Consider the following 14,726-nt stretch of genomic DNA (forward strand, 5'->3'; position numbering starts at 1 on the left):
AAAGTTTCAGCATTACTGCTATGATTTTTTTTAAGTCTTGTGGTAGCTTTTGGGAAATGGGTGCAGCAAAATACCATACACCTTTCTGCACAAGTCAAAGAGGTGCAATCCAAATGCAGACTGGATATCTGCCAAGTATTATCTAAGTGAAAGCTGCTAATTGTAATTGTTAGCAACAAATGACATTAAAGAAAATACATATAGAGAGAGAGGCCAATGCCAGAATTCCAAACTCCTGGACAGGGGCCAACAACAGGTTCATGAACTTACACCATATATTATTCAAACTGCCCATTTCTGAGTAAAAAATACTCTTTGTGAATAGGAAGCAGTATGCCAGAATATAATTCCATGTTTCTTAGGTGAATCCAAACAAAACAAAGTAAGCTAATTTTTGTGTTGGACTACCACTTATTGCAAATGCTGTTCTAATGGTAAATATAGCAACATGTAATGTTTTAACTATATTCTGAACATGGGATATCCATACAGCTTACCATCTGTCTGGACAGACAGGAATTTTGATTGTTCAGGCTCACTTTTCATATTCCCATTGTGTGAGAACTCACCACAATCATAGACTCAAGGCTCAGGCTGCAGTGGTCACCTCATTACTATCCAGAGTAATCACTAACTGCCATAAAATTTACTTCCTAATTTCTTTCCGCATAAAACTGTAGGATAGATAGTGTTTTGCACATTGGTTATGGGATGATGTAGTAGCAGCCGCATGATCCAGTGAGGGAACTCTTTGGCCAGTGCTACAGCTCTGGCAGAGCAACAATCTCTAGCTGAGTTCATTACTGACTACTGTTAATGTAGTGGACTGACAAGACAGCCAGTCCACAGTGACGGGTAACCGAAAGGCACGCGCTTAAACTCACGCAGGCTGGCGTGAGGTCTGAAACAGGATACGTAATGAATGCTATAAAGAAAAGTACTATCGTCTCGGCAAATGAGAGCGTAATTCTCAGTGAACCATGTCTAGCAAAGTCGGCTGTACAACTGGGGCGAGTGCTAGTAAGTCTCTCTAGACTTGCCGTGTGGTGGCGCTCGGTCTGCTATCATTGATAGTGGCGACATGCGGGTCCGTCGTATACTAGCGGACCGCGGCCGATTTAAAAGGCTACCACCTAGCAAGTGTGGTGTCTGGCGGTGACACCACAGTTAAGTACACCTGTATTCAGATATGTCTCCATCTTGCAATAAAGTGTAGGTCATTGGTATCTGTGCCATCCATTATTCCATCTGGAGCGTACTAACCTACATCTGCTCTACAGTGCTAACACAGCAAAAAATGATGCTATCAGCTACGAACTATTTCACATTCATCAATTAAGATCGCTTGCTACAATAATGGAGCCTCACAAAACCTTAGAGCTGAAGGTACGCAACTGCAAGACAGTGACTTCACTGTATTGAGTTCAGTGCTCCACAGCACCAGCGACAACCCTGGCCTTCAGCTAAATGTGAAAATGACACTTTCGTTTGCAGTGCCAGTAGTATCAACAATGACCTCTATGCAGCAGAACAATGTGTATCAGTTACTATCTTCCAGTGTGTCATGACTTACAAATACCATTCTTCTTCTGATGATGAGTTAGTGCTTAAGGAGACCAAAGAGCAAAGGTCATCAGTCTCCTATTCGCAGCTCAGAACATAATCAGCGTACCCACTCTGTCTGCATATACATTACCTACTGTGTGTAAGTGTGAGAAAGTGTTCTAAATGTTTTGCATAGCTATATCTGAGTCAGAACATAGGAACCAGACCAGTATTCACCAGTGGGAAACTGCCTAAAAATGACATGGGGGGGGGGGGGGGGGGGTCCTCACCAACCCCTCATTGTTAATCTGCTGGGCAGATTTGATCCAGGGTCAGCATACCTCCCCATCCCAGAAGTAGTTACATTAACATGTGCAGCTTCCCAGATGGTTACCATTCTTCTAACATCAAACAAGACACTCCTCAGCAAATCACTATGGATAGATAGAGATTATGTTGTTAAAACATGTGGTACCTTCCACGTTGCAGAGCTTTGAGCTCTGTGCTGTAGCCTTCACATTAGAGTTTGTCTGTTGTCATTCTCTGGCCAAATTTAGTGCTACATTAACCACATAATTTTCACAACAGCACTGTGCATCTTCATTCATTATTTTTTCGCCCGAACAACCTGACATGTGGTTTGCTATCACTGAGTGTATTTTCCAGTCAGTTACGACATTTCTGAAGTACGTAACCTTACCATGTCACTCAGTGAACATGCAGACCTCAACAGTGATGTTACATTGTCATCCCTGGCTATCAAAAAATACAGTGTGGAGAAGATGGCACTTGTTCAGCTTCTTGCTTGAGCACCGAAACAGCAACTATGTCAAGTTACCTATGATGTGAATTAGGACACAAAAACACATTCTCAACTCAGGAGATGGTTCTTCCATTTAATTTATATGGTACTTATGCCAGATCACCCTTTTTAGACACTGTGGGTTGTGAAATTACCCTCTAAGCTACAATTAGCAACTACCTCAAATGAGCATAAATCAGTGGATAGAAGATCAATTGTACCAGAGAGACTTCTCACAGAATTACAACATCAACATAGCATCAGTTCAGCTGGCAACAATGACCAGCCATGCACTCTCCATGGTACCAGCGATGACATGCAGCAACAAGCAGCCAAACAATCCCAAGTGTGCGCGGGCGTCACCGAGGATGACTGCGTGGACGTCACCGAGGATGACCCTATGTGCTGACAAAAATACGTGACCACACCTCTGCTGCTGGTTCCATGGACATTTTGGTGATAAAGCTTGCAATTGCATGGCATTCTGCAACTACCCATAAGGAAAGAATGATCTGCAATAGGCGTTCCAGATCAATTCACCATTTTCAACTTGCCTAACATCTTCATATGTGAGACAATCTCCTTACACATTATTTTCATGCGGCACACTCATCCAATCAATGACTACCATCCTCAACTCAAAAATTGTCAATTTTGTTGACACATTCAAATGCTGACAACAGGTACAAGAAAACAGCCTCTCATCAGCTTTGGAATTACAACAAACTACCCAGCAATACTCCAATATACAGAAGGGAACATTTTGCCTATATGAAGAGAACCACTCTATACATGACACATCAGCAGACAAGCCAAGTGCTGTGCATATATGCTTGAAACAGCTTGCTCTGGAAGAAACTCATTATTTCGTTTTTACCATCATGAATGAGTCAAAGCACATAGAGCAGATGGCAGCAGATACTCACATGTCACCAGAGCAACCAGCAACAGATCCACCATCACCTGTACAGGTTAATCAAGTGCATTGCTCTTCCAGTGTCTGTGCACTTGCTGTGTGTGTTTTCCCATCTTCCCTAATCTTGTGTGCAGTTCAAACAGTGTGCTGTCAGCAGTGGTACAGTTCATAAGATAAACACAATGTTGGGTCTATCAGTCCGACACAAGGTGCGCAGGCTAGCTTCGGAGAGACTGTGCAGCTAAGATGGTCATAAAGGAGTTATTGCAAGATGGGACTGTTGGACAGTACGATAGTCATTGGGCCTCACTCTTTCAGCATATACCAAAGAAAGAAGGTGCCAATGACTATGTGGCCTTTGTTTCCTTTAATTCAACAGAAATCTTACCCTAGTTTTACATTATCTTCCTAGTTTGATTCTTTGTACATTATGTCCTCCAGAATATCTTACTTGCTAGTACAAATCCATTCCCTAGGAATCTCATGAATAGTTGCTTCTTTTGCATGAGTGATTTCTTGTCTTAGACAAAAGTAAACTGCCAAAATAAATGCTAGTACACTGGTAACACTAGTGGCTGATTCGCTGATCATAATGATATTCCATCTATGTTTCTCTTCATATAGCTGTACATGCTGTACCATTTGATCTACCAAAATTTGTCCTTTCTCTGCAGCATTAATTCATCCATTGTTTGTAGCAACATGGGATCGAAGATACTGTTCAGGAAGGTTAGGTCTTGCATAGGTAACAACATTGGTCAAGTTCCTGTAATTACCAGGGTTCCTTGTATTGTAGCAGGAAGGTGAAACTCTGTTCTGGCTATGTCCTCAATAAACTGCAAGTTTCAATCATAGTCAGAACAGTGGTCTCTGTAGTTGTGAGGGTTTTATGTCAGAGCTAAGTGAATTCAAAAGAAAAAAAATATTGGTGTTCATATGGTGGGTGCTTCCATGACCAATGGAGCCAAAGTATTTGGTGTTTCAAAAGGCACCATATCAAAGTTTTAACACATACAGGAAAAGTGGAAAAACGTTGTCCAGTAAGTCACAATACAGATGAAAGTGTGCACTGAGTGATCGTGATAGATGGTCACTGAAGATGATTGTGACAAAAAATAAGAGGACAACAGCTGCAAAAGTCAAAAGCAGAACTGAATGTCAAACTTGCAAATCCTGTCATCACCGAAACAATATGAGTGAGACCCATAAGTAGGGAATTGCAGGGCAAGCTGGAATCCCAAAACTACTCATCAGAGATGCAAATGCTGATAACAACAAAGCATAGTGGCAAAGCCATAAAAACTAGATTGTGGAGCAACAAAAGAAAGTAATTTGGTCATATGAGTCTTGTTTCATATTGTTTCCAACTGAGTTTACATCCTAAGAGTGAAACAATTTGGGCAGCCATTCCATGGTATCCTATGGGCTCCATGGTTACTATGCAAGGTCACATTACTGTTGAAGATCTGGCAGATCATGTCCATTCCATGGCACAGTATTCGCTTCCCAATGGTGATGTTGTGTTCCAAGACAACAGAGCCACTGTTCATAAAGCTTGTGTCATCCAGGAGTGGCTTTGTGAGCATGAGAATAAATTGTCAGATCTCCTCTAGCCACCACAATCACCGTATCTCAATATCATTGAGCTTTTGTGGTCTACTTTGGGGAGAATTGTGCATGATTGCTATCCACCTCCATCATTGTTACCTGAATTTGCCACTATTATGCAGGAAGAATGGCATAAGATTCCCGTGAAAACCATGCAGGACCTGTATTTATCCATTCCGTAAAGACTGAATGTCGTTTTGGATGCCATTGGGTTTCCTGCACCATATTAGGCATGGTAATGTGTTGTGTTTTTGATGTTTCCATATTGTTGTCCAACCCCTCAACTAGCTTATCTATTCATGGATACCCTAAGGCACTGGTGGGCAATTGGGGGCCCATGGGCTGGATCCAGCCTGTGACTGGTTTTAATCCAGGCTCCAGAAGAAACTGCTGGGAGAGAGAGCAAGGTGCTTACATTGTACCCCACCTGGGGCACAATTTCGAAAATTTTCAACAATGCTTTCTTATTAGCCACATTGTCTGCTAAAGTTTTAGTGAGCTCTGCTGTCATGAGCTTGAGCAGTTTTTGCCATGTTGTACAGTACTAAGTACATGTGATTCATGGCTATCATTTTCAATGGTAGAAAATGTCACACAGAAGTTAAGGCACACTACAAATTCAATATTATTGACAATATGTCAATATAATGACTGTCTGTGGGCAGGTATTGTCAATGCTAGAAATAATGTTGAATAACATTGATGCTGACCAAAATATTTTCACTTTTACCAATACTTGTGGAACGTGTGAGAGCAAGTATTATCTATTTGACAATTCACCACTCTGTCTCCTGCATTTTTCCAGTTTGGCTTCTCTGCAATATAATCAATATACACTAAGTTCAGGCAATTTAGACTTCTATCCTTTTTTAAAAATGAACAAAGAAATCATTTATTAATTTATTTAGTGTTACAGAAACAATGACTATGCGACCAGTCATCAAAGATATTTTTGGAGAAATATTTAAGAAATGCTTGCTAATAATGTTTGTGGATATTAACACACTAAATTTCAAACACTCAGGTGACCTGCCTGTGTCCAAAAATTGTAATGTTACTCCTAATTGTCTGTCGACTGGGATTGCTTATGACATTGCTATATTTTGTTTTATTATCCTTTCTCATGTTAACATTAGTAAATAGTACTTGACCATTGTAGTCATACTTTAACACTATATTTGTGCAATCTGAAGGTAATTTATAGTGAATTAGCTGCAACCAGTTGCCTTTATAGGTTTTTTAGTCTTCCAAGATGACATTTCGAGAGGTCTGGCATCCCGACTTTAGATGTTTACATTTATTCAAGTGTTGTGAACATTTTCTTTACAAAGAGCATTACAGAATTTTGCAATTAAATTTTTTAAGACAGCTATTGTAAATCATCATAAGTAAACAATGTTCAAATTCTGTAAATGAATGTAAACATCTGAGGATGGGTTGAACATATTTTGAACAAAAAATAAATGTACTCTCGAAAATGTATTTCAAGGCATACTCTGTTGGTGTGGCATGTTGAGAAAGGGGCACCATTCATATCAGTGCATTACCCCATAAACATCAACAACACAGATGCTATGATTTTCAATTTATATGCTATGAGTACTGCTGTTGCATGACATGATTATGTGGCCTGAGAGCTTAAGTCATTATGTGAATCAGGCCCACAGGTCACCACAGGATTCCCATGCCTGCCCTAAGGTAAGACAGCTCTCCAAAATGTGACCAGTGAGTTGAATTACAACATTTATATTGTAATAAAAATTTACAGGTATTGCTTTTTATGTTTTTGAAGTACAATTCCTTTGCACTTGACTGCACTAGTTCTACAATTTGTACAGATTTTACAACTTAATAAATGTGATTTTACATTCTGTTAGTTCTAAAAAAATACATATACACTCCTGGAAATGGAAAAAAGAACACATTGACACCGGTGTGTCAGACCCACCATACTTGCTCCGGACACTGCGAGAGGGCTGTACAAGCAATGATCACACGCACGGCACAGCGGACACACCAGGAACCGCGGTGTTGGCCGTCGAATGGCGCTAGCTGCGCAGCATTTGTGCACCGCCGTCGTCAGTGTCAGCCAGTTTGCCGTGGCATACGGAGCTCCATCGCAGTCTTTAACACTGGTAGCATGCCGCGACAGCGTGGACGTGAACCGTATGTGCAGTTGACGGACTTTGAGCAAGGGCGTAGAGTGGGCATGCGGGAGGCCGGGTGGACGTACCGCAGAATTGCTCAACACGTGGGGCGTGAGGTCTCCACAGTACATCGATGTTGTCGCCAGTGGTCGGCGGAAGGTGCACGTGCCCGTCGACCTGGGACCGGACCGCAGCGACGCACGGATGCACGCCAAGACCGTAGGATCCTACGCAGTGCCGTAGGGGACCGCACCGCCACTTCCCAGCAAATTAGGGACACTGTTGCTCCTGGGGTATCGGCGAGGACCATTCGCAACCGTCTCCATGAAGCTGGGCTACGGTCCTGCACACCGTTAGGCCGTCTTCCGCTCATGCCCCAACATCGTGCAGCCCGCCTCCAGTGGTGTCGCGACAGGCGTGAATGGAGGGACGAATGGAGACGTGTCATCTTCAGCGATGAGAGTCGCTTCTGCCTTGGTGCCAATGATGGTCGTATGCGTGTTTGGCGCCGTGCAGGTGAGCGCCACAATCAGGACTGCATACGACCGAGGCACACAGGGCCAACACCCGGCATCATGGCGTGGGGAGCGATCTCCTACACTGGCCGTACACCACTGGTGATCGTCGAGGGGACACTGAATAGTGCACGGTACATCCAAACCGTCATCGAACCCATCGTTCTACCATTCCTAGACCGGCAAGGGAACTTGCTGTTCCAACAGGACAATGCACGTCCGCATGTATCCCGTGCCACCAATGTGCTCTAGAAGGTGTAAGTCAACTACCCTGGCCAGCAAGATCTCTGGATCTGTCCCCCATTGAGCATGTTTGGGACTGGATGAAGCGTCGTCTCACACGGTCTGCACGTCCAGCACGAACGCTGGTCCTACTGAGGCGCCAGGTGGAAATGGCATGGCAAGCCGTTCCACAGGACTACATCCAGCATCTCTACGATCGTCTCCATGGGAGAATAGCAGCCTGCATTGCTGCGAAAGGTGGATATACACTGTACTAGTGCCGACATTGTGCATGCTCTGTTGCCTGTGTCTATGTGCCTGTGGTTCTGTCAGTGTGATCATGTGATGTATCTGACCCCAGGAATGTGTCAATAAAGTTTCCCCTTCCTGGGACAATGAATTCACGGTGTTCTTATTTCAATTTCCAGGAGTGTATTTTCAGTTTCTATACTTTTCATACTGAGCAGGGTAGTGCAGCGGTAAGCAAACTGGACTCTCACATTCAGGAGGTTCCGTCACTTCCCTACATCCCTTAAGGCAAATGCCACGAGGGTTCCTTTGAAAGGACATGTCTGTTTCCATTCTTCATCCTTCCCTAGTACAAGTTTGTACTCTGTCTCTAATGACTTCATTGTTGATGGGACATTCAACACTAATCTCCTGTCCTCTTGCTGTACTTTTCAAATGTTCTTTGACAACTACAGTAATTCAACATATATACCTTCAGGCTTCTTACATTCTTGGGCTGATATGAAAATGCATGCAAACAGACAAAGAGATTGTTTTGATTGAATAAGGTATAATAACACTGAATTTATTTATAGCATTTTTTTACATGTTGCTGACTACTCACACAACTGATATTATTGTTATGGGACTCTAACCTCAAAGAAACTTTTGCTTTTGAAAACTGTACCATAATTGTTTTCTGAATGCCTTATTTCTTGTTATATGGTTATCTTTAATAGGCTCGTCCTATATGAAAATACCTCATTGTCCTCTACTATTGCCTGCATCATGATATTTATGATTTATACTGTTTATATGTAAATAAAAATCTGTGCTTAAAAGTTACCCTTGCTATCACTAATGTTAACACTTTTAATAAAATTCTCAGAAATCAACACTTAGACCCAACGGATACTGGATTTAAGTTTGTAATGAACAATAAATGTCTGTTTAGCATCACACAATGCTTTTCATAACTGCATCACCGTTTTAGTTTCTCCTTCATATCTGTACCATCAAAGTAAAAATCTAAATTTCGCTATCACTTGTAAAATATGTGGGATTTTCTAACAGGCAACAGGTAGCTTTACTTATTTGTAGGATTTTAAACAAACTTATTCCTAACACTAACATATTTTCAAATGCCTCTCTGAGACTCAGCCATACCTTTGCATCTCCCTCTGCAGCTGCAATATGGAGAGGAGTCTTCCCTTGCGAGTCTTTAGCATTGGGGCTAGCACCTGATGTCAATAGTATTTGAACAAGAGTCTGTTTTTCTGTGTGAAATGGAGGCAACTGTACAGCACACATTAGAGCTGTCTCTCCGTTTTCATTCTTTTCTTCAATTGTAGTAAGTTTTTTATTCAGTATATACTTCACTTTGTCAAGTGCATTCCTTCGAGCTCTGACTGCACAATGCAGGATATTATTACCATTACTATCACAACCAATCTCTTGTTTATGCTTCTTCATGAGAAACTTAGTGATTTCAATATTATCAATCTCAAATGATGTATGTAAGGCTGTCTTGCCATGTTTATCTCTTGCTGTTAAGTCAGCTCCAACATTAATCAGTAACTGTTTCACCTGTAGAGAAAAATACCACAATAATTTCATACATAAGAGTCTACAATAAAACAACAATTACACACAATACATCTGAGAGATGTGGGAGTTTCAAACAATGGTCAGTCCAGGATGGAGCAACAACAAGGCTAGAATGCTAATCATCACATAGAGGAGTCATCGAATCGCAGACAAGCACACTGTAAGGGCCAGAGTGACCATCACAAAATTAGACACCTCGAGGTCATCACACCTGCTACCTGCAATCCATAGTGAATTGCCCACCTCATAGCTTTGTTGCCACAGATTCACTGTTAACAGAAGATCACCAGCTGAATTTTCAGTGTTTCTGTGCGATATTGTGTGTTCTCGTGTAGTTTCAGTCTTCTGTGGAATATTGCATTGACATGTGATTGGTAGTCAGCGAAATGCATTGTAAGGGCCCACATGTAGTGATACTCCACTTGGTGTGCATAAAGGGTGAAAAGACATTTAAAAACAATCTAAGATGTTTATCAAATGTACTGACATTTTTTACTGATCTGGCTGACAGTCAAGAAGCCACAATAAATTTAAATTCAACACAAATTCATAAAATGACAAGAAAAACAACAAAACCTTGTTAGTTCTAAATTGACTGTATTCCACATTAACAGTGCAGTAAGATCAGCAGAATCTGTAGATGGGAGCACATATTTTGATTCTCCATATAAATGAAAATGGAAATCTATGGAATTTGATGGTTTTGACAAGAAATTAGTGCGTACAACTGTACTTCAATACTATGGTGGAAGAGAGTATCTGATGGCTAGAAAAATACAGGGAGATCACCATGAAAAACTTAACTATTCTTGCTTAAAGATCTCTCTTGCTTATCTCCCCTACTCATTTGATTTTGGGTTTAGGAAGGGTAATGATAAATGAAAATTTTTAATGGAACACAGAGACATTGTAATAGGAAGAATAAAGTTTTGTGTACAAAGCATTTATTGTCATAAACTTTGATAAAACCTGGATTACACAAAACCATATGGACAAATGTATTTTGGTGGACTTCAATGGAAATAATGGCCTGCAAGTACCTACAGTTCCTTTTATATAGCATATATTGACAATTTAAGTGATGGTGAAGTGACAAAATGTCAGTAAGAGATGCAAATAAAATATTTTCAGGATGTAGGGAATATTATCAGTTGTATTGGCATGAGCCATTGAAACAAAAATACTGGCAGTGGCACACAAGTACTTCCACACTGTCGCTCGTGGAATTTCTCATAAATAAAATGCATTCATGGGTCACACAATACAATAATGATGTTTCAGATGTTAGCAAAATTAATTTTATAGTTTTCTTAACAATTTTCACATTAGAAGTTTCTAAAGGTCCAAGATGACATAAATTCATCAGCAACACCATTTTTTGTAATATAGGTAAAACAGTTTCATACCTTTACAGTATTTTATTTTTTATCTTGGAATACTTTTATGGATTCATGACAAAACATGTATTATACATGTCTATAAACTTTTAGCATGTTCATAATTTTTTTTCCGTCTAAGTGTGTTAGTGGTTCTGTATTTTCAACATGTTGAGGTCAAGGATTATTTTCTTCAAAATTTCTTGTAACATTAGTTTTTATTTTTCTTCATAGCAGCTGGCAAGAATTTTCTTTTGAAAAGTTCTCTATCATATTATAAACTAAACATAAAGATGTATCTTTTTTCAGAACTTTTACTAGCATATGAAATTATCACTAACTGATGATGCTGTAAAGTCATTAGATGACCTTGAGGTGCCTATTTCCATGACGGCAGCTATACTAAACATTTATAACCTTTAAATCAAAAGGCCTTTTTCAGAAATAGTAAGAACACACACAAGCACATCTCTTACGCACACAGCCATAGTATCTGGGTGTTGTGGCCGACTGTGGACAGGAACTACATCTAAGCAGCAATCTGGGATAGGTGTTGGAGGTAAGCTGGAGGCTTGGGGGGTGGAGAGGAATAGAGGATAGGATAGGGCTGTTAGGTGCAGAGTTGCGAGGTTGTGCTGGGGATTGGGGAAGGCGAGAGATGAGAGGAGAAAGGTAGAGAAGGGGAACAGACTAGTAGGTGCACTTGCAGAATGAAGGCAAGTATATTGCAGGAGCTGGAGCAGGGCAAGGGATGTATAGGTGGAGGACTGTGACTTGCAAAGGTTGAGGGGGGGAGGGGGGGGGTTGTAAGAATGAAGGATATGCTGAAGGGAGAGTTCCCACAAGCCCAATTCGGAAAGGGTGGTATTGGCAGGAAGGATCCAGGTGTTGCACGCTGTGAATCAGTCACTGAAGTGAAGACACCCTCTTGTGCACCATGTTCAGCAACTGGGTGGTCCAGCTGTCTCTGGGCCACAGTCTGCCAATGGCCATTCTTGCTGAGAGACAGCTTGTTAGGTGTCATGCCCAAATAGAAAGCAGCACAGCTGCTGTTGCTTAGTTTGTAGATCATGTGGTTGCATTCATGGGTGTCCCAGCCTTTGACAGGATAGGATATGACAGTGACAGGACTGGAGCAGATGGCAGTCAGGGGATGTATGGGACAGGTCTTGGAGTAGGGATGGACAAGGATATTGTGCAGTTCAGTGGTTGGAGGAATACCACTGTGGCAGCGGTGGAAAGGATAGTAGTTAGCATATTTCTCATTTCAGGGCATGACAATAGGTAGTCAAAACCCTGGCGGACAATGTGATTCAGTTGCTCCAGTCCTGGGTGGTACTGAGTCATGTGAGCAGTGCTGTTTTGTGGCTAGACGGTGGGTATGTAGGTGGTGGTAGGGGACTGGAGAGACAAAGCACAGGGGATTTGTTTCTGAACAATGTTTTGAGGATAATTTTGATCTGTGAAAATCGTAGTGGGACCCTTGGCATATTTGGAGAGGGACCAGATAAGACGATCATGGTGTCTAGGCTGTATGAAAGGGACTTCATCATAAGAAATGGGTGGCAGTTGCTAAAGTGGAGCTGTTGTTAGAGGTAGATACATTTGATATGGATAGTGGTACTTATGTAGCCATCATCAAGATTGAGGTCAACATTGAGGAAGATGGCTTATTGTGTTGAGGAGGACCAGGTGAAGTGAATGGGAAAGGTGGTGTTCACCCTCAGTCCAGATCATGAAGTCATCATCAATGAATCTGAATCAAGTGAGGGGTTTGGGATTCTGGGTGGTTAGGAAGAGTTCCTCTAGGTGGTCCTTGAACAGATTGGCATATAATGTGCCAATTGCTGTAGCATGGTTTGTTTGTTGGTGATGCCTTCAAAGAAGAATGAATTATGGGTGAGGATATAATTGGACATGATGACAAGGAAGGAAGTTGTCGGCTTGTACCCAGTTGAGCTTTGGAAAAGTTACTGTTCAATAGCAGCAAGCCCACTGGGGATGGTAGTGTGGTGGGTGGTATCAACCATGAAAAGAAGGATACCAGGTGATAAGGAACAGTAACTGTGGAGGAAATTTTTGGTGACTTTCATATAGGGTCTTTAATGGGTGACAGGCTGAAGGTGTTGGTCCTTAGCCAGAACCGAGTCCCACACACTGTTCCTGCATTAGTGCCTACCTCGTGGAATCCCCCGCAGATGGCCTAACCATCAGATTATGTGTCTCCAGTTGCAACTACTGCTTCCACAATGACCTCTATCTGTTCAAATTCCATCAGAACATAGCTCTCGCCAATTCAGTCCTACGAAACCATATAAATCAGACCTAAACCCCTTCCCAGTAGCTCCTCTCCATCTGAAAAATTCTGCTGCTCTGAAATCCAAAATTCCAGCACCCCAGTTTCAACTTCCAGATTGAAACTTAGCAGCATGCACAATGCCACCTCAAAAATCTTTACAACCTGTTCATCTCCTACAGCCACCTCAGACAACTGCTATTCACCACCTATACAAGAGCCTCCAAGCCTCTCCCCACACCCTCTCACAGCCGTCAAACCATGCCTTGCAGACTTAATACAGTTACCTCAACCTCCGAAACTCTCTCTAACCACCACATAGAATCTAGGACCCAAACAGAACCAAAACACTGTCATGAACCTGTCTTCCTAAAGCTTCCGCCAACGGAAGTATCAAACCTTTCCATAGGCCTTACCTTTTGCCCACTCCTAAATCTAACCACACTGCACTTGCTAAACCCCTTCTCTCCATCTTCCAGTACATACAGTGGAAACACTTTTTCACCACAAACCCCATCAATCAGACTCAACCCAAAACCAACATTGAACCCTATCTGACTCAGTTCACTCCTCCATCCTACTGTGATTCACCCCCAACTGCCCAAAGATCACCCCCTGTTAACTTTCCAGAAATTCCTAACCATAAAGTTTGCCTCATTATCATTCCCAAAATCCCTCAACATGGAAACAAACCTTACATCTGCAGAAAGAGGCACAATCGCTTATCTAAAAACTAATCCTGACCTTATAATCCTACTTGCCAACAAGGTTTCCATCACTCTTGTTATGAACTGCAGGAATTATTTTGCAGAGGGTCTTGGTCAGCTGTCAGATACATTCATCTACATGCCCTGTCACTGTGATCATATTCCATAAATCCAGAATGATCTCCAGACCCACCTCAAATCCTTGGGCCCATTCCAAACCCTCCCCCATCTGTCTCCTTCCCTGCTCAACCCTACCACTCCCATATTCCTACCACCTATATGCTTCTTTAAGTCCATAAGCCCAATCACCCAGGACACCCCACTGGGGTTGGTTACTGTACCCCACTCTGCTCTCATGAACCAACACCTTCAGCTTATTACCTGGTATCTACCTCCCTATCTACCTCTGTTGACTCTCCACAGTTCCTGTTCCTTTACCATACCACTCTCTGCTCACCACTGTTGATGTCACCTTACCTCTATGCTATGCACATGGCACTGCTGCTATTAAACACTACCTTTCACAGTGCCCAACTGTCTACCAACCTACAAGATCTTTCCTGGTCATCTTAATCAACTATAACCTTACCCTCAATTACCTGTCCTGTGAAGGCATCATCTACAAACAGATACATGGTACAGCAATGGCCACCTGCATGGCACCATCCTATCCAAACCTGTTCATGAGCCATCTAGTTGAATCCTTTCTAACCATCCAGAATCATAAACCACTCACCTGGTTCAGATTCACTGATG

General features: G+C 41.9%; 1 protein-coding gene across 1 annotated transcript in view; it reads right to left on the reverse strand.

Moving 5' to 3' along the window:
- Positions 1 to 14,726, reverse strand: part of LOC124596603 (putative ankyrin repeat protein RF_0381) — a 228,725-nt gene that overhangs the window by 112,405 nt on the left and 101,594 nt on the right. The window contains exon 8 of the mRNA XM_047135813.1: positions 9,151 to 9,570. Within this exon, the coding sequence (XP_046991769.1) occupies positions 9,151 to 9,570 (420 nt within the window). The remainder of the gene's footprint in view (positions 1 to 9,150; positions 9,571 to 14,726) is intronic.

Source organism: Schistocerca americana, chromosome 1 (assembly GCF_021461395.2).
Source record: "Schistocerca americana isolate TAMUIC-IGC-003095 chromosome 1, iqSchAmer2.1, whole genome shotgun sequence".
NCBI lineage: Eukaryota > Metazoa > Arthropoda > Insecta > Orthoptera > Acrididae > Schistocerca > Schistocerca americana.